The sequence below is a fragment of the Macrosteles quadrilineatus genome, unplaced genomic scaffold (genome assembly GCF_028750875.1).
Source record: "Macrosteles quadrilineatus isolate MER2022 unplaced genomic scaffold, UCM_ALF_1.0 Scaffold_7__1_contigs__length_78375512, whole genome shotgun sequence".
Lineage (NCBI taxonomy): Eukaryota > Metazoa > Arthropoda > Insecta > Hemiptera > Cicadellidae > Macrosteles > Macrosteles quadrilineatus.
This window is the reverse complement of record NW_026542600.1, coordinates 6,675,302-6,696,845: the sequence shown is the minus strand read 5'-3', so window position 1 is coordinate 6,696,845 and position 21,544 is coordinate 6,675,302. Positions and strand designations below refer to the sequence as shown.

Sequence of the window (21,544 nt, the reverse complement as noted above, 5' to 3'; positions counted from 1 at the left end):
AGTCGAACACCTCTTAAGATGTGGCATCAATTATCTTTCAGACAAATTAACAGAAAATAACTACAACAAATAAATAAGGAACATTTTTTATTTTTACAGTCACATTTTAAAATCCTCATTTAATCATTCACGTTGGAAACAGTATTGAAATAAAATTGTCTTGTGGATGTTCATTTTCCGTAGCCTTGGCTGAAACCGGGTTTGTCGTCAGTGTCGATCCCTGGAATGTTCTCTCCCTGGGATAGACTCTGGATGTGTTCCTCTTCCTCTGCCTGGAGGACGGGTAGGGGAGTGTTGAGTACTGTGTTGATCCATGTAGCGTCGCTAGTCGTGAACACAGAGGGTCGAGGTTCTGGGACAGGGCAGGGGATGTCCCAGCTGTTAACACCAGCCAGCTCATAATGTCCGTCAGGTCGAGCACACGCCACTGCGCTGCCAGTGTCCACCTAAGAACCGAGGTTACATCTCAATGCTCTCAAGTGCTTAGGTTCTTTAATTAAATATGTAATCTAACTTATAAAGATCGTGTCAGGATATCATGTAGGTAGGAATGCGAATGAGGGAAAGGCTCCCAAAAACACTAAAAGAGACCAACACAAAGTCCCAACTTCACAGTCTAGGATGTTAGTCTCTAGCCCTGAACCGTTTTACACTATTCAGGCTAGGCGAAGAAAAAGGGTTACTTAGATAAAATCCATTGGTGATTGGGATTTAACCTAGGATCTCAGGGGCCGAAGCCACGTTCTAGCTCTAAACCTGTTCGCTTTCCTGAAAGTCACCACTAGATTAGTATTAAAGTAATCCAAAGACAATAAATTGTTGAGATGACTGTACAGAACAAAAGTGACAGTGGTAGGGAAGGGTTTTTGTTTGAATGTTTATCCCTCTTGCCACTCTAAAATATGCAATCCATACCTCTTACTAGTTAAAGGAGAACTATATGAATATCATGATCCTTGATATGTCTCTAGACCAAACATTATAAAATTATTTTCCCACAAATTGTAGGCATTAGATTGTTGAAACTAACCTTGCATAGGTCCGAGGGTGATGGAGGTACGGCGCAAGAGAAACCCTCGTTGAGGATGAAGTACTTTCCTAAAGAAGTGTTCTTGAGTTGAGCCTCACAAGTCTTGGCTGGAAGTACTGTGGCTTGCACCTTATGAAGGTCACTGCCTTGGACTGGTCCTGAACAAACCAAACTTAAGTTAGTGTTTTAAACCATTTTTTACCCTAGGCTCTAGCATGGTATGGTTTTTAGCATTACTTTCGGCTAGGCCTAGGGTTTGCAGCATTATCATTTCAATAAAATCCATTGGTGATTGGCAGGATTTTAACCCAGGACCTTAGGGACTGAAGTCCCGCACTCTACCACCAGACCTTGTTCCCCATGATTTTCTTCACTTCAGTGCCCAAATATTGAACACAGAATTTATTTAGCATTCACTAACTGGTTTTATATATTTTGTGTTTATTGTTATTGTTGACTAAATGTGTCTCTTTTTTCAATTGTGAGATATACCATGTACTGTTTACTATTTGTATCTTTCATTATACCTAACAACAAGCTATAGTTAATATATCACCATATAGATTGTTGTGTTTTGTCAAAATCTTTCCATATCATCATCATTTTAAGTTACTAAAACAACAAGAACTGCATTCTGCATATAGTAGTATCTCTAGAGATTACCAAATACATCTTAAATTTGTTTTTGAGTCTCATTTGAATTTATGTAGGAGCATGTTTAGCCAATAGTAGTGATTCATAAAATAAACTGTTCTTTTTTTCATACCCCAATCATCTTGTCAATATTCCATTATTTCATATGTTTTCATGTTATCAATGAGTTTTCTAATATAACTGACAAGTATCCCTACCTTGCAGAGCCACTTTGCCCCAACCAGTGATGAGACATTGTTGGCCAGGTTGCGGGAGATAGTTTGATCCGAGGTTGGCAGGAACGCAGATCTTGTCTACGTGAGTGTCCAGGACGAGCGGCTCGGACAGTGTGAGAATTGCAAGGTCGTAAGCTCGGGACGCACTGTTGTAGCTCGGATGTCTTGAGACGGCTCCCACGGGTCGTACTTGCACTGGTTTCGGGTTCTGAGCTAAAAGTTTGCCTTCCCCAGCCTTCACTATTAGATCCTGTGATCGTAGTCTGTAAAAGATGAAAGTGTGAAAGTTATTGTATGGGCATTAGCATGAGAATTTTAAAAGATTCAACTTGAAACATCAGTTGGAAAATGAAACAAAAGGATCTCTAATATGCTTGGTTATGAATGAAAAGAACATTTTTCATGTGACGATCATAAATAATTCCTTTGACTTCCAAGGCAATCACAAAAACTCTGATAGAAACATTTCAGTGATCGATGTTTTAACTAAATCCCTATCTTGTAAGTTTGATCTAAAAAAATTGAAAACTTAATAAATAAGTGAAAGATTGTAGATTGTATCAAAATTTACAGACTAAAAACACAAACTTTCTAAAGGTCGAACATAAAAAAATGTTCAGAGAAAAAAGTTGCTTACTGATCAACGCAGTGAGCCGCAGTTATAACGGCTGTCTCAGAGATGATTGCAGCTCCACACAACAGAGTTCTGTTACCAGCAGACGACACTAGCGCTTGCCACGGGAACTCTCCGAACCCAGCCACATCTCCGTCAGGGCCCTGTAGAAGAGCAATCATCAGCTATATAGAAAAATGTGCTCTTCAATTAAAGCAGAAAAAGCAGTATTGCTCCAGCAGATGTGATAATCAAGGTAAATACTATTTTGATTGTGTCACTGTATTTCTCAACATGACCTTTATTTTAAAACTAAAGGGATCTTAAACATACACTATGTTATTTGTGACTGCATCGTTTAACAACCCTAAACAAATCAAATCCAAACATAAACTTACTGGTCTCCTGATTCCACAAGAAGATCCCGGAGCAGGGCCCTGGTCTGGAGATGAGTCCTGGTGTCCAGGATGGGTTGGGATGGAAGATCCTGATTGGTCTGGCTGATATGATGGTGCTGCAGGAGTGGGTAGATCGGATGGGTATGGGCTTGACGGGTTTGGCTGGTTGGGTTGGTATTGACCAGTTGGGCTAGGTTGGTATGGGCTGGATGGGTTTGGTTGACCGGGCTGGTATGGGCTTGACGGGTTTGGTTGATTAGGTTGGTAAGAACCAGTAGGGCTTGGCTGACCGGGCTGGTATGGGCTTGACGGGTTTGGTTGATTAGGTTGGTAAGAACCAGTAGGGCTTGGCTGACCGGGCTGGTATGGGCTTGACGGATTTGGTTGATTGGGTTGGTAAGAACCAGTAGGGCTGGGCTGACCGGGCTGGTATGGGCTTGACGGATTTGGTTGATTGGGTTGGTAAGAACCAGTAGGGCTGGGCTGACCGGGCTGGTATGGGCTTGACGGATTTGGTTGATTGGGTTGGTAAGAACCAGTAGGGCTGGGCTGACCGGGCTGGTATGGGCTGGACGGGTTTGGTTGATTGGGTTGGTATGAACCAGTTGGGCTGGGTTGGTATGGGCTGGATGGGTTTGGTTGATTAGGTTGGTATTGACCAGTCGGGCTGGGTTTAGGGGAGTAAGGCGAGCCACTGGGAGTGTTACCAGGGAATGGAGGGAGAGGTTTGTTAAATCCACCCGGTCTGTCAGAAGGCTTGGGTCCGTGATCCTTACTGGGGGTCTGAGGAGTGGGAGATATACTGTTGTAGTACGGCCCAGACCCTTCTCCGTGGTACTGGCCATCGTCATAGTCCCCCGGCTGTAACATCGCTGTTCCCATCATCATACCACCTGGCCAAGGGTCCTTGTAGTTGGGGTCTTTGCAACATTTACCGATCACACCAGTCTCCATGTTAAAACATTCCTGAAACAACATAAATGACTCATCAAACTTGAGGAATGCTGATCTGGACTCATAGTGAGTACAAAACAGTAAAATTATTTACAGACATAATTAATTATGATATAAAAACCAAGCAGTTGTATCAATGTTTCATCCAAGATTGAAGTAGCTTTTGTTCCCAAAAGTTCTAAAGTTTCAAAGAAAAGTAGCTAGGAATTCTTTCACTCCTTATACCATTCGGTTCGTGCACTTCACTCAGACCCTCATTTAATGGTACAAATCTCTGGAGCTATTTCCAATTAAGGGTGTGTTACTTACGCTGAGTGGCACTTTGTTGTCGAGCTGTTCTCGTGTCAGTACGACTGGTGAGTCGCTCATTACTCCGTCAGCTGTACAGTAGTTCTCGGGAACACACTTGAGGGCCGCGGCACATCCTGGGTACGGCGTTGTGTTTAGAGGTCCTGTGTAGGGCTGCTGTGTTGTGGGTCTTCCATATCCTAGACAATCATCACAAATTGTAACATACAAACCTTTACTGTCTATAAACAACTTAAATCAATTTTAGGATAAAGATTGTGTCAGAATTGCATGTGCGAGGGATGAGGGAAATGCTCTTAACAACACTAAGAGTCACACCTATAGGGACTAGTGGTATAAAATTTATACATCTCAATTAATTGCTATAATGACTACAAAACAACAAAAGTGATTGTTAAGTGTGACAGATAAGTGAGGGGTAAAGGTTCTTGTGTGCATCCTGTTCGCCACTTGTATTGACAAATCTATCTTTGAAATTGTCAACCAAATACAACCATTCAATGCAAAATCCTCCTGAGGAATTTTTTGACTGAAATTGATTTTTTTGACTTGGAAATTCATTGTACATTTCATTGTGGTGAGGTTCCACAGAATACTGGTGAGGAAAGAAAGGTGTGGATGGTCTTCTTCACTTCTAAAACTGATCAAACTAGATCACTGCAGCTTATAAATCCAAAAACCCAGAAGCCCTCGATGCATGAAGGTAGACCAAAGGAGGGTAATCTAATCTATTATTTGGATTCTTTGTAAGCATGACATAATTTTACAGTATGTAGTTTTCAAATAATAAAATGATTCATATTTTTACGACGACTTACCTGGAGTGACCGCGCCAGGGCCGGGGAAGGGGGCTTTGGATGGAATTCTACAACAAGCCTCCAAACCTGGAATACACTCCTTGATCTGTCAAGAGAACAAAAGTAACATTTTACAACTTTGAAATGGTCAATATGTATTACTTAATGGCATATACAATAGAACCTTCGATAATAATACTTTCATGGGGATGGTTAATAAGCGTTGTTATCAATGTTGACTTATTGAGGTTAGCAATAACATGTGATTAAAGGTAAAATAAATTCTATGAGTTTTTAAAATTACAGTTATTATTATGGGTGACTTACTATCAAGGGTTTTGTTATCGAGGTTAACCTGTATTATTTAATGATGCCATCTAGAAAAAATATGATTAATGAGTCATTCATATCCTATATAGTCGCCTTCCTTAGAATACTACATATCCTACATTTTCTCACATAACCTATCCCCCCACCCAATTTTAATCTCATATATAACATTTGATTTCTGCAATATAATCCCCCTTTCTGTTATTTCCAATAAGGTAACATGATTAAATTTTAAAGTTTTTGTACAGTACAATCCCATTTTTTTTATAAACTATTTTTCTAGGAGTGTCCAAGCCCCCCTAAAATCCCAGGTTGAGAACCGCTTGTTTATTTTATTCTCTAGAAGCTGGCCGACCTAGAGTGTATATAGAGTCAATGATAGTGCTGAGTATTAACTATGTGTGCTACCGTTCATAAATTGAGATTAATATTTCACTATATTATATGAAATAATATAACTATATAGTTTAAAACTAAGTTTCCTTTAGGAAAAAAGGGTTTTTTTTACATGTTTATGCTATAGGTAAAAGTTATTTAGAATTTTTGCACACAACTTCTATCTAAGGGTAAATCCTGTACAAAAATAATTAGGATGATTTTACAGACATGCGGAAATTTAGGAACAGTAATGTAATGATTGACTAAGAAAGAGGTTTTATGTTTCAAAATGTTACCAAACTTAACAGAAAAGATGAAAATACATTTGTGAGAAATAACGACACTTATCAAGTAATGGGTTTCCCGTTGGAATAAATAAATAGGTGTTGGTAGGCTAAATACTTTAAAAGCTACTGTGCTAACTAAACCCAAAAATGTAGAACAATATTTACAACTTTGTTCAAAATGATTGATTTGTATTTGCATTGTAGAACCGATTTCACACCCTCCGTCTACAAATAGGTTTAAGTATATTTTAATAATATATTTACTTTAAAAAATCTGCTACATCTACTAGATGAAAAAAGTGCCGATTGTCGTGAGAAGGTTTCTTAAACCTATTTACAAAATATCTTATCACATTTGTATGGAAAAGAAAATCAACTACCATCTTCAAAAATAAAAAAAAAATAGTTCAGCCTAAACATTTCTTAAACAGGTTTACATATCGTATTATCACGCACGACATTTAAAGTTGCAAAATCACAAATGTTGTTACAAAAAATCTACTCTCATCTTTCACGAAAAATGCTTTGTCCAATAGCTGCATATGTGAACTTTGACCTCGTTTATGAAATATCGACAACATTGAAGCCAATACAAAGGGTTGCCAATTATCCTTAAACTTCATAAATCATCCAAACGTTCTCTAGTCATCGGGGAAAAGAGAAGAGGATACGCAGGGTTCAGGGTCAAGATGACCTTCAGACCAACTGCCCACACTGACTTCACACGCACACTACGCTCCTACTGCATTTGGTCAACTAACAAGATTTGGTGTTAAAATGTTTAGTTCCTTTTTTTGACATGACTAAATAGGAAAGAAAGCTTAAAAAGTCTGCAAATGTAGCCTAGTGGCGATGATAATCGTCTACTGGACATCTTGACGGTTCAAAATCACCAAGAAAGGTTAGGTTTTTTTTTTAATTTATAGGGTCCTTTTTTGTTGAACTTCTAATAGCCTATACGGAAATGGTTGTACGTAACTTGTCTTCTAATAAAGCTCTAAATAATCACCTAATAGAGCTACAACGAATGGCTTCACACAGGGTGTCTCTGAGAAACAACCAATCTCTGGGGAATTGTATTATATGCCAAAATAAAACGAAAATCAAGAATAAAATGTTTTCCAGATGCTATTTTGGAAAAAATTGTCTTATGATTTTTTCGCAGGCAGTGTATTGCTAAATTGTTTGCCTATACCACATTTCATTAACATATCTTTAGTATCTTTAGAAATATAAATTTTAAATACTTAAACCCAAAATCGCATCTCACTAACCAGGCATTAAACAAACATTTTTTTCTGGATTTTCGTTTTATTTCGGCCTATAAAACCACTTCCCAGAGTTTGACTGTTTACTTATGGGACACCCTGTATATGGAGTACGCATGCTCAAGGTGGAGACAAACATGTGGTATTATTTTAGCAAAATACGAATTTCCTCTCGTGAAATACTTAATGTACCAAATTTCATCAAATTTTGTATGTCGACAAACGAGTCTATCCCTTCCGTAGGAATAACACTACATTAAAGATGCATTTCGCGTGAACACATAGGTAATCATGGTAACCAACAGACTAAACAATTTAACATAACCGGGGGAAAAAGTTGTTTTTGATTTAAATCTAAATTGGTGTGCAAACATTACTTTTGCATAATTTTGAGAACCACGTTAAAAATATAATTTAATTGGTGTGATAAATTTTTAATGTTATTAAATGCAATATTTTAAAACAAATACTAACTTAATTGGCTTCAAAACTAGCGCAGTTAAATGAACAGAATTAACGTTAACGTTTATGTGCGCGTAAGCATTTTACCGAGAAAACCCCGTTGTTTCATACATATGCGTTGTGGGTCTAAAGTACGGTAGCTTGTATTCTCCCTAAGGGGAAAAAGAATCATCAGCTTTTAGATTATTTCCTGAACATCAGTTTTGACTTATAGATTAATCCACTGTTTTGCCGAAGAAAATAGCACCAAAGTATGATAGTTTCGTTACTAAGATTGTTCTGTGTTCATGATCGTTCCACAAATTAGTCCATATTTCACAACAATGTGGAAATTTAGATAATTTGAAATATAAAATATGTAAGGCATTTGAATTTATCATATTGTCGGCGGAGTAATACATGTTGCATTTAAATGACAGAAACAGCTGTTCGGATGTAATACAAGATGGAAAATACTTTCAGCTGATTTTAGTATACAATATAAGAAATTTATGTTCTTCGATTTTGAGACCCAATCCCACCCAGTGCGCCAACATGAATGTGAGTAGAGTTAACTTCTCCGTAGCTGGTAATTGTGACATAAATAGATTCAATAGCAACTGAGAAATATGGTATTGTTACTGTCAAAGGACTTTATTGTCAAGTGCAAAAAGCGAGTACAAATTACCACTTGTTTCTAATGAATTTATGGGATTGTAATCGACTAATCGAATGAATTTATGGGAGTGTAATCATCTCACGTAAGCTGGTTAAGTCAATGTCTCCATTGTCGTGATTGTTAACGGGAATCAAAGTCAACAGCTGATCGTTATGACTAACATGAAGGTGTTTACGATAACGCATCATGGACTGATATAGTGTGGACAGACCAGAAGGCCATTGTTGAGACATGATGACGAAGGCCCGGAACTTAGGATTGTCCTCGTAGGTTAAGAACACATTAGCCAAGTTCGGCCCTGGTGGGAGACTTTACCTTGAACTTCTTCGTCATGTTGCGGATTTAATGCAACAATTGGCTGAGGTGATGTTGGCTAATAGGTCTTTTCGACAATATTCTGAACCTAAGGCATCCAACTTTTTTTTAATTAGGTAAATCGAATTTGGTTTAGTGCTACAATTTTTTCACAATATATTAGGAAACGGTATTTTATTGCACAGCGTTAAATTTTAAAATGGTGGAATCAACCGTTCAAAATGCATTTACATCGTTGCAAAATAATTTAACCTGATAATTGTTGTATGAGTAAAATATGAAAAGTAAGTAAATCGAGTTATATGTTATCTGGGTGCTTCCTGACAATTGGGTAGTTTATCCATACTTTATCACGTATTCTTTAATCGCTGTTGAAATAAATAAGTAAATAATAAATAAATAAGTAATTCAAGTCTGGTGGAGGTTTACCAGTTTAAGATAGCAACGTTAATAGTTATAAATAAACTAAGAACACCTATTACAAACATTTTAATTTTATACAACATCGTACGAGTACTATATTATTTAGCATTTTTGTGTTACCTCATTAAGTGCAACAATATAAGAAATCATCGTGTTGAAGACCCTCCTTCTTTAGATACTTAATACTATGGTAGTACTAGTACACGAGTAAAGTTTTTTTAATTCATCAAATTTACTTTATTTGAATCTTGACGTGAGTCTGTTTAAGAATTGATCCTGAATCCAGAATATTTGTTCTTAACCCAATATGAAAGGAATAACCTAACAAAAGTTCTATAATGTTTGTAGAGAGTGCTACAAAATGTTTTTTTGTCAAATAGAGTTTTCATTAATATTGCATTTTAAGATCTTACTGCACTTGGTAAAACTGTTCTTTATCACGTCATAATTAGGTGTAAGTATTCTCACCTTAGCATCTCTGATCTGCGTCATGCCAGTGGAAGTGATGACTCCTCCGACACACATCTGGGCAGGAACACAGGCGTGTCCTTGGGCGGCGCACTGGGGCCTCAGAGGAACATTGGTAGGACCAGGCTGCTGCTTCTGTCCAGGATAGATAAAGTTGTCCTCAGGTCCTGAAGGCTGTCCAGGATACTGTCCTGTAGGTTTGCTGGGTCCTCCTGGGTACTGACCCGTTGGCTGAGTAGGGTATTGTCCGGAAGGTTGTCCTGGGTATTGTCCTGGATTTTGGCCTGAGGGTTGATTAGGATATTGCCCTGAGGGTTTCGAAGGGTACTGCCCCGTTGGCTGGGTAGGGAACTGTCCTGGATTTTGTCCAGAAGGCTGTCCGGGGTATTGACCTGAAGGTTGTCCGGGGTATTGTCCTGCAGGTTTATTGGGACTGTTAGGTCCTCCTGGGAACTGATTCGTTGGCTGGGTAGGAAACTGTCCTGGGTTCTGTCCGGAAGGCTGCCCAGGATATTGTCCAGCAGGTTTATTCGGACTGCCGGGCCCCCCTGGGTACTGCCCAGTTGGCTGAGTAGGGTATTGTCCTGGATTTTGTCCGGGGTATTGACCTGATGGTTGTGAAGGATATTGGCCTGAAGGCTGTCCGGGGTATTGCCCAGCAGGTTTATTTGGACCGGGTCCTCCTGGGTATTGGGATGGGCCGGCGCCTGGGTAAGTCCCTGGAGTGGGGCCAACACCACAACCACCTCCTTGACATCCTTGAGGATTTGAGGAAACTGGTTTTCCAAGAATGGCAGAGCTTAGGAAAGGGTTGTTTTCTATATCTATTGGTTTTACAGGTGAGTTAGAAGGTGGCTGGTAGGGACTGTTCCCTGCACCGGTGCAACCTCCTGGACCTCCGCATCCTGATGACGGTGGTGGTGGTGGTGGAGGGGGGACAGGAGCGCAGCCACTGGGTCCTGCACATCCTCCCGAGGGTGGGGGAGGAGGTGGTGGAGGACTACCACCGCAACCGCCACCGTAACATCCTCCTGATGGACTTTGTGCACCTGGCTTGAATGGAGAGTTGGGGCCGGCCCACCAGTATCCGCCACTAGGAGCCCCTGGACCCGGCTGGTTGGGGGCTGCAGGATTAGGGTACCCCGGAGCTGGCTGGTTGGGGGCTCCAGGATTAGGGTACCCCGGAGCTGGCTGGTTGGGGGCTCCAGGATTAGGGTACCCCGTGCCAGGCTGGTTGGGGGCTCCAGGATTAGGGTACCCCGGAGCCGGCTGGTTGGGGGCTCCAGGATTAGGGTACCCCGGAGCCGGCTGGTTGGGGGCTCCAGGATTAGGGTACCCCGGAGCTGGCTGGTTGGGAGCAGCAGGGTTGGAGTACGGAGACGCTCCCGGAGTGGCGCCACTTGTCTCCGCGTCCGGGAATGGGAATGGTCCGGCTATCTCGTTGCCGATGGAAGGATTCTCCGTGGTTGTCGTCGTCGTTCGATGTTTCTTCCCCTTGGCAGACGGAGCGGCGTACTGGCTGGCCACTGTTGTGACCGCTACCCACAGACAAAAGACCCAACACGTCGCAGTCTTCATTCTGCAACAAATTAATAGACTCTTAGAACGCTGGTTCCATAAATAATTTACCTGTTTGCTTAACAATTTGACAACAAATGAATACTTCTGTGTACAAAAGTAGGTCTTTTGGGAGGCTAATGAATGTAGGGTGGGAGGCTATAGTGGAACTAACCCGTTAACCTCACGCATTAATTAATTTTTTTACCTCAAAACACGATTCAAACACTCTATTTTTTCATTACTAATCCATAAAACTAACGACAGTGAAATATTTCGCCCATATACTATTTATTCAATATAATTTTCCCTTTAAGCATTTTACAAGGTAAACAATAATAGCAACTTCAGTGACACCAAGCCTCATAGACGTTGATAAAACTCATAGTTCGTTATTGGCTAAAATTTGACTTTTTTAACTCACGATATTTAAATAAACCTGATAGGTATTTTAGTAGTTTATATTAAATATCTGAATACAAACGGACATCCAAGTAAATACCTCCATAAATACACAAATAATACATACAAGTAAATACAAAAGGGTGATTTGAAATATTAATCGCTTGGATTTGAATACCTAATTTTATAATGTTAAAGTCAAAATCAGCAAACGTTGTTAAGTGTTAACTTGAAGAAAAAAATTGTTCAAACTCTTTAAATCCTGTGGTGCAAAATATTTGGGGGGGGGGGGTTACACACCTTTCTCCCCAAACAACCCCTCTTTCAGACACATTTGTATATTCGTTCAAACTATATCAAAATCGGACCTGCATGCAATGGTTATCAGAACTCATGAGAAAAACCGAATCGAGTTCAGGGTCCCGGCACGTCAAATGAAGTATTGGTTCCGGGGTTAGAATTAGATACCACAAGTTTCTTACACGAGGAAAGTTATGCAAATAATCTTCATACACATACTGTTCCCGAGTGGAATCTTTGATGAGCTATCAATTAATCGTTTGATGATTCAGTTGACCTTCACGATTAACAGGTTTTTAGTTTCAACATAGCATCAATAATCAACAACTTCATCCTTACTTTATAGGTAAACACTGTTGGAGAACTACCATTTTACTTTTGTATGGTTAATCGGATGACCCTGTCAATTGTATGAACAGATAAACAACTTGACTAAACTAACTTAATATAACTTAACTAACATGAGCCGGTTAATAATATTTAGTAAACAACACCATTACTTTTAGCATACCCTCCTGAGTCCTGTAATTTTTATTTCATTTTAACACTAAATACCTAATGTCCTTATATAAGACATAATATCATTACTTGCCTAAGAACTGAATTATTTTAGAATATTTAATGCGCAGTTGCCGAACGTACTTATATAATGCCACAGTTTTTAAAAATCAGCCAAGGGAAATTTTACTTTCTGGACCACTCGCTTTTGGCAACACTGGCTATAGTATGATTTTTGCTGTTGATGTAGTTTCACCAATTGCCACCAGAGCTCTCTGCTCTCTTTGTCTGAGTGAAAACAAGATGGCGAGTAGAAGGACTCATGAAGACCTAAGATTTAATTGCCGTAAGTACTTATTTAATTTATACCAATGTTGATTTGAGTGTTATAATCATGAAGTGTAATGGTTTGACTGACTATTTATTAAATAATTTTCTATCCAGATGCATTATTTAAGTTATTATTCGTTCTTAAATGTACATGTCCTTTTAGAAGGACATCAGGTCTTTATCACAAACATCCCATTTTTTGGTCTGGTTTATAAAAGGACATTCGGGCCCTACATCCTATAGTCTTATTTTTAAATGGGATTTTAAAAGGACGTTGGTTTTGTACATAGGTCAAGTGTTGTTTTAGTAATGTTATTTATTTTATCTACAAAAGCCTTGGTTTCCACTTTTGCTGTAAGCACTAAACAATTGTGTTTGTATTACAGTGAATGACGAGGAAGTAGATCAAGCCCTCAATGAGTTGGTTGGAGATTTGGATCTAGATCAGTCAGATTTTGAAGATATAGGAGATGACGAGCCAGATATGATGCCACATCCAAGAGGGCCACGAAACATGGGTCTAAGTCTAGAAGAGTTATTAGGAGACTGTGATGATGATACGGATGAAGATCCGGATTATAATCCAGATTTAGAAGATATCCCTAGTTCAGATTCCGAATGTGCGGATGAATCAGCTAAACCCAAGCGAAAGGTAAGAATTTAAACTATAGTAATTTTGTGCATCAACCAACCCAAAGTAAATATATTTTTTTAAGAGAATTCTCCTGAAAATGGCAAAAATGCGTTTTAAAGTTTATATTTTCTACTACTTTAGTAGTACCTTCAAGGCCAAAATGTAAGTATACCTTCAGGGAAAGCGCTCAGAGGGCAGTCATTAACTATGTGGTAAAATTAACAACTTTTTGTTTCTTGTGATGAGTAACTAGTTAAATTTAAACATGAAAACTTTCGTGAAAACTCGAAACCTTTTTTCAGAATAATACATTTAATATATCAATCCTAAAATAATTCTTTTTTTACAGCGGGATACAAAAAATTATGGACAAAATGCTAGTGGCAAAAAAAAGAAGAAAACTGCTACTGTGAAGCCGGCTGATCCTGGACCAAAGTGGACTGCTAAATCATTTAAACCTGAAGAAATCAAATTGATGGAGCCAAGCTACAAGAAAGAAGAATGTGATGACTCGTGGGACGATGATACATTTGTTTATCAGTACTTTGATGATGAACTCTTGGATTTGATGGTTTTAAAGACAAATCAAACTTCAATTCACATAACAGGTAAAAGCTTAAAATTGACGTTACAGGAGCTTAAAATCTGGATTGGCATGAACTGTGTGATGTCAGCCCTAAACTTTCCGCAGATTAGAATGTACTGGGAAAAACGATTCAGGATCCCTTGTTTAGCCAGTGCAATGACCCGTGATAGATTCTATGCGATTCGTACATCACTGAAGGTTGTTTTTGACAATGATTTCTCAGATGAAGAGAAAAAAACTAACCGTCTTTGGAAAGTAAGGCCAGTACTAGATAGAGTTCTCCAAGGCTGTATGAATCAACCACGGCAAAAAGAGTTGTGCGTTGATGAAATGATGGTGCCATTTCAAGGTACGTGTGCACTGAAACAGTACGTCCCCAATAAGCCAAACCCAGTTGGACTTAAAGTGTTTGTTTTGGCAAACCCAAATGGGGTGATCTGCGATTTTAAAATTTATCAAGGAAAAAATACTTTTCCTGAAGAAACAAGCCAAGGATTTTCTCTTGGGGAAGCAGCAGTGATGTATTTATCTCGCTCATTAGTTCCTGGCCATACTTTGTATTTTGATCGCTACTTCACTACTACAAAGTTAGCAGATGCATTGCTTGACCAAGGTATTCGATGTTCTGGTACCATAATGAAAAATAGAGTACCAAAAAATACAGATTTGGTCCCAGATAAGGAATTTAAGAAAAGTGAAAGGGGTTCCAGTCAAGTGTCTGTACGGGAAGATGGTAAAATGGCAGTCACTAAGTGGCTGGATAACAAGCCAGTATCTATGCTGTCAACCAGTGAAAGCAAAGAACCACAACATCAGGTAAAAAGGTGGAACAAAAAGGAAAAGAAATATATCACTGTAAGTCAACCGGCAGTGATAAATTCCTATAACAAGAATATGGGGGGAGTTGACCTGGCGGACAGAATCATGTCGTACTGCCCTAACCGCTCCAAAACTAAAAAGTGGACTATAAGGTGCATAATGCACTTTTTTGACCTTGCAATGTCTAATGCATGGCTGCAGATGAGAGAGTTCAAGAGAAGTCAAAATGTCCGCCCAAAAGACATCCCCCAATTCAGAGCTTTTAAACTGGCATTTGGTGTACGCCTGATCGAACAAAACCTTCAGGATGATAACGAAAGTTGTGGATCTGAACTTGAAGAATGTGACGCTGTCCATGATGTCGGGGATGGAAGAAAGGTAGCAACACCTTCCATCGAAGTACGAACAAGAGGCGCCATCCACCTCCCACAAGTAACAACTGGAGTGCAAAAAAGATGTCGCAGAAAGAACTGTGGAAAGAAAACATCAGTGTTCTGTATTAAGTGTAATGTTTACCTTTGTCTAATGGGAAACCGAAACTGTTTCTCATCCTTCCACTCAAAGTAGATTCAGTCAAGTTTCGTACGAAATACGGGTCAGCCAGTTTAAAGTTTTATACTACATAAGGCCTATATTTTATTCATATATTATTCTATTTATCTTTTATTATTTCTTATAGTTTACTCCTTTTAGATTGAAACAGTTTATTACTTCAATAGGCCATTTGGTAAAATCGTTTTATCATACTGACTAAACTTTGTGAGTTTTTGTAGCCTATAATTAAAATGTATTATTAAATACTATTTAGATTTTTTTTCCTACCTAATAGCACCTACAAAACAGTTTTCTGTGGTAAAGTTTCTTTATTGTATTTCAGGGCCTTAAGTGGATAGAAACCGTATGTCCTTCTATAAGGACATTAAAAAACCATAGAAACCTAGTGATAATATTTTTTTAATGATTTTTCCACTTAATTATGCTTTAAAGTAAGCAAGGTTACACAGTCAAATCTGAACCAGTAGCAAAAAAAAATCTCAGGATTCTACAGGGGGTACGTTAAAGGTGCTTATAGAAGGACATTAGGCAGTCACCTACAAAACACATTACAATTCACAGGGCTATATCAAGTAAGTAATTGTGTCATTGTATAAGGCGGTTGGGTCCCAGGAGGTTATATAATTTCAGTTAACTGCTATGGAATCTTTAATACGTTACTCCGTTAAACCACTTACAAATTTAGATAGTTTCTACTTTGTAACTTCTCTTTATACATAAAAATGCATTTAGCAGGGATGAATTAATAACTGATTAAATAAGCTAAGTATGCAGTCCATATTATTCCATCCAGATAAAATTATCTATGAAAAACTGGATAGTCCAAAAACATACGAGAAATTAAAATCATAATAAACATATTTTGGTAAATTAGTAATGTAGCTAACTTAATGTGGCGAATTAATATCATAGCCTAGGAAACTATACTGGATAAGCTGTACGTTTATTTAGATTATCCATTTAGGAATTGGCTGCATTAGTGACCAAATGCATCAGACTTATTTCTTTATATTTTTTTAATAAACTAAATATTTTTTGCCGTTCGAAATTTAAGAAGGGTTTAAGAGTTTAAGCATGTTTACCACCTCGTTTCTTAAATACTAACTCAGGTATACATTCTAAAAAATATTTGTAACCTAAAAAAATAACTGCTTCAAAAATATTGTTATTAAAAAATAGCGCTACGAGTATACACTAGTTACTGGTCTAGTTGCGTACTTACTTGGACTGCGGATGGATTGGGACTGAAGGAGGAAGACACCGGTAGAGCTTTATAAGTTGAAAGACGGCCTCCAGGACTTCTGACTCACCGCGAACCCCCTGGCCCCCCTTCTGTAGCCAAGGGGGCGGAGACCGTCCTGGAGCAGAATTCATCAACTACCGTGAGCGTTACTGGTTTATTTTTAAACCGGTTGAAATCAAAATAAACAGTGCAAAAGAATGGTTTCATAAGTGTTTTGCCATTATTGTAGAACTGAAAGTTGTTTTTTCACGTCTTGGACGCTAGGCTCGACTGCTCGATTCTTATCACTTGTTGTAGGTTGTGATTGACGGTGTTTGAACCCGAGACCTTGGGACAGAAGTCCCGCGTTCTACTACCAGCTCGCTATGGTTCCTGTATAGCAATGAAATGAAATGATTTATTGTCGTTAAAACTATGTACAAAGTTCATGACAATCGTCAAAATAAAAACAAAACAATCAAGATGGCTCTGGCAACTAAAATATCTAAAACTCTAAACCAAAGTACTCTTCATGTTTATACAGGCAAGCCTGGGTTAGAGTAGTTTTTATAGCATGTTTGAATTTTAAAACACACAGGTTTTTGATGGATGCAGACAAGAAATTGTACATTTTAACACCTTGGTACTCAAAACTATAGTTCACCATAGTATATCTTGAATTAAATATAACGAGTGTTTGATAAATTTATGAGATATTTATTATGAAAGCACAGCAATTTAACATTCAATTTTATGGAGAAAAGTTATAATTAACTGTTATAATTTTCCTTCTTTCTCTTTTTACTCAAATACAGCAATGTGTTGATTTGTATAAAATTCTGACAGTTTTGACACTTATTACACATTCAAGTTATTTAAAATAAAAGCTTGTACAGCCCAGATATGTTCTACAATTAGAACATTTTATGTGTTTTGTTCCCTTTTTTTCAATATTGTGTACTCGTGCTAGTGTTAAATAAAGTTATCTTTGCCGAACTGTTTATTAGCAATACATTAGACTATTGTAGCTCACTTTCAAACACAGTTCATCTTCAGACCACATTATCTATCACAATAATAAATTCATCATTGCAGTTTCGTCAAGACGAAACCATCTACCATAGGTTATAAATTACTGTATTCATCCCCAGTACATTTTTCTTAAGTGTAAGTTTGTATAAATTGTTTTAAATACCTCCTTCTTGTTGACATCCTCTGGACGCCTGAAGACGACTTCTTCATGAAGTTGAAACTAGTTGCGTGACCTTGCAACTATTGTATTAGATAGAAACAAGTATTTAAACCAATTTGTATATTCAACGTAATCCGGAGGCTAACATCAAAAATGAAATTGTATGTTTGAAGTTGTGTTAAAATATAAAGTGTGTTAAATAATTATACAGGGTGTCCTGTAACTCTCTGGACACTTGTATATAGCGTTATTCCTTAGGTCAAGACAAACACATTTCACCATAGGAACATGGGTCTGTGGTGTCTAGTTTACCGACTGTCGGTATTTATATTTATGACCACTTTTCTCCATTTAAACAATGCTAATACTCCTTTTACGTTGTTTAGCATTGTTTAAATGGAGAAAAGTGGTCATACATTACGAAAACAACACGTTTCTCTGTTGTTATTTATCCAATCTTAACAAATAAGGTATCATTGAAAACTATATAAAATTTACAAACTTTTTTGTCTCTTGCAATTTTTTTGTAAAGTTAACGGTTTCGTGAAATTTGGCATCAAATATTTTAAATGGCCACCATTTTGAAACGGTTAATGATTTTTTAGTACAGTTTCTAACGATAATAGGTCTTGATAAGATTAACATTTTTGCAAAATATCAAATCTGTATCTTAAACCGTTTAGGAGTTATTAGGTTTTTTGTAAAAAACTCATAAATACCGACAGTTGGTAAACTAGACACCACAGACCCATGTTCCTATGGTGAAATGTGTTTGTCTTGACCTAAGGAATAACGCTATATACAAGTGTCCAGAGAGTTACGGGACACCCTGTATAACAACTCTGAAATGTTGAACTAATGTATTTAAAATTTATATGATTTACATAAAAGATAATAACTGCCTGAAAATTTTATTTTACCACTTCTATTAAAAAATGCAGCAATTATCAAAGATCGATACATTTCTTTTCTTTCATCGCCTAATTTCTTCTGACTGAAATTTTACGTTCTGTATATCGGTTATTTTTATAAACAATAAATGAAGTTAAATAGTCAATGTAAAGTATGATCTGGAATTACTTGCTCGTTAAAACTGGTGAAAACTATTGTTAGGAAATAGTTCTCTCGTATTTAAATGTAAGGTGATGTGATAAATGAATCAACTATTTCGATGAATAAGGCGATTTTTATTCTGCGATATTATTGTTTCCTGATATATTTTAAAACACACATACAGTTATAAAAATTGTTTCCAGTGGATATTTTATCTGTAAATTCTTCCTTTTCCCTTCCACTATTTTAGAAACTCCCCAAAATGTGTCCTCTTGGATACTACCATAGATAAAACCACCTAAAACGTACTCCCTTAGTAGATTTCCCATCCTTATGGAACAGCTGAAGCCAATTTTATCGTTAGTTCCGTCCGGTGTACTGTAGAGGTCGTGTTTTGTTTACAATTTGTTTCTTGTTATTTCAGTCATTTAAAAAACTGTTTAACCAAATAAAACAACATAATTATAATCAATAACTCATCCTCTTGTAATGTAACCAGACATTAAAGCACAAATCATGAACTCTAAAATAATAGAAACAAAATTTTGTTGACGATAGCCACCAGAGTCACCGGACATAACTAGACACGAAAAACGAGCATCAAATTTACAATGGGATGAGAAGTCTACTTGTGTTGGTTAGTCCATGTCTAGAATGCCACAACATCTACTACATCCATTGACCCCGTGAACCTCTCACAGTTTTGCAAGTTCCAGGAATCGGTGGAGCTAAAGATATCAAATCTAAATACAGACCACAGTCGAGTGATCTAAGGATATCCCAGAAGTGGATGCTGAAGTTCTCAGATCAAGTCCGGCCATGACCCGCTTCTGTTGAAGAGCAACTTGGGGATTTCCTGAGTTGCTGGCGCTGTACGAAGATCCTCCTTCTCCACTCGCCCAACCCAAACCTGTTCTGGCGCAGTCTCGCTCGGTTTACTCGTGCTATTTTTATGTTGTTTTTCCTTCTTCATTATAACATAAGATTTAATGGTCGAGATATCGGCAAGTTAATCGAGGGAATTAATATGACGTCTACCGGGAATTGGAAGGATTCGTGCAGTTGTAAATATTAGGGAACAAATTTAGTTGTGAGTACGCTATTAATGTGTAAGATTGTAAATTTTTTTAATGGTTGCCGGTGGTCTCTTTTTTAAAGATTTATTTTTGTCAGTGTACATTGTCTCAAGAGCTTATCTATGCTGGTCTGAAGCAAAGCAAGGGAGAGTCGGAAGACTACTAGATTGAACTGTGCTGATAATATTTGGTGAATCCGGGAAGCGAACCGTAGACATCGATGTCTAGATGTCTTGTATCCGTATTCCGTTGCGCTATCCACCAAGTCACCGACTCATCAAATAATTGTGCATCTATACCCTGTATGATGGAACCTGCCTTACCTTCCGTCTACATAGGGAATGGCCAATGGTTTAAGTCCCGGTCCAGTCCTAAGTAGACAAAGAGTCAGGAGACAGGTTAAATCATACAGACTATATATAGTACTTTTCTTTTGTTTTATGTCCCATCTTTACATCCTGGGAAGCTGGGCTCTGACTCAGAATCTACACACTAATTTAGGCTAGGTATAGAAGGTCGCGGAATTATCACTTAGTAAAATCCATTGGTGATTGGTGGGATTTGAACCCGAGACCTTAGAGACCGGAGTCCCGTGCTATACCACCAGACTTCGCTCCCCATGCATCTTTGAACAGATGCAATTTTGTTTACACATCCAAAATATTTTAATATTCACGAGAGTGGTTCAGTGAATTTGCTCCTACCTCCGACCCTCCGAAAAGACAAAGACCTCTAAACAGGCTATAGTCGAACATCTCGAACCGCTGATGCAATCGGAACTCCGTGGGTGGACACGATGGACAATGACGTAGGATCGTGTAGCATGTAGGTAGGTCTAGGCTATATGTGTCATTGGAGTAGCCTTTACCAGACTGACGGAGCACCATAACATAACATGGGTTCAAGGTGGATTATCGGAACTGGCATTTGCCTCATTGACGCAGCTCTAGATATAGAACGGACACAGACTAATTGTTACAGACCTACTCTAAAGTGCAACTGCAGAGGTAATTGCACACTCTATACTTGGCGGAAATCAATGTTAATCACAGAAAGTGTAAGTTTACAAAATGTATTGTCAGTTGCACATTGTTATGGATCCAAGATAAGAACCGTGGAGAATAAATAGAAAGGGTTGCATAATCTCACATCAAAAATTGACGTTGGTTAATTATTGATACTATTTATAAAACTGTTTTTAGTGAAGATAGCTTCCTATTAAGAGAAACTTCTCCTAGTCTAAGAAACTTGTTTTCTGGGTAGGTGTTCCTTAGCTTACATAATGATTATAAAATTCAGGTAAAGGCTTTTCTTTCAAGAACGATTGAAGTAGTTTAGCACTCAATCAGTTTTCTATGGTGTTTCTTTTTTTATTAACGCAATCTTTTCATACCTCTGATCTTAATTAATTTTGTTTCAGTTTTCCCAAATGTAAAAGTACGTAGTGCTCGCTATAGGAAACTCCCTCTTCTTTCCACAACGGGTCTTAAGATTGGGAAGAGGTACTCTTATTTTAGTACGACATTGTACAATGAACTGCTGTAGTTTTCAGGTCTGCAGATGGCATAGAGAAAGACATGAAGGTACATTGTAAACCTCTACTATTCTTGTACCGTTAGTATTAAAGCTGTTTTATAATTTTATTAATTCTTAATGTTTTGTAAGCTTTTATATATCTTTTTAGCTCCAAGGTATTTGTTGCAGTGTATTATTTTAGTTTGATGTTGCATGACAGAAGCTGTTCTGCGAAACAATCACCTT

At 37.9% G+C, this 21,544-nt stretch overlaps 1 protein-coding gene across 1 annotated transcript; it reads right to left on the bottom strand.

The window, feature by feature from the left end:
• Positions 1-70: 70 nt before the first annotated feature.
• Positions 71-16,629, bottom strand: LOC128997916 (basic proline-rich protein-like). The gene is made up of 9 exons (XM_054423746.1): positions 16,463-16,629; positions 9,560-11,138; positions 4,992-5,076; positions 4,174-4,352; positions 2,911-3,876; positions 2,537-2,676; positions 1,882-2,162; positions 1,031-1,188; positions 71-446 (listed from the first exon to the last, which is right to left on the bottom strand). Exons 1-9 carry the CDS (start codon positions 16,612-16,614, stop codon positions 171-173), a joined length of 3,816 nt encoding a protein of 1,271 aa, XP_054279721.1. The 5' UTR covers positions 16,615-16,629; the 3' UTR covers positions 71-170.
• Positions 16,630-21,544: the final 4,915 nt, after the last annotated feature.

Coding starts and splice junctions, on each gene's coding strand:
- LOC128997916 (XM_054423746.1), bottom strand. CDS start 16,614: ATGAATTCTGCTCCAGGACGGTCTCCGCCCCCTTGGCTACAGAAGGGG. Junction 11,139..16,462: donor CCAATCCATCCGCAGTCCAA/GTAAGTACGCAA, acceptor AATTTGTTGCAG/AATGAAGACTGCGACGTGTT. Junction 5,077..9,559: donor CGCAGATCAGAGATGCTAAG/GTGAGAATACTT, acceptor TTCTCTTGACAG/ATCAAGGAGTGTATTCCAGG.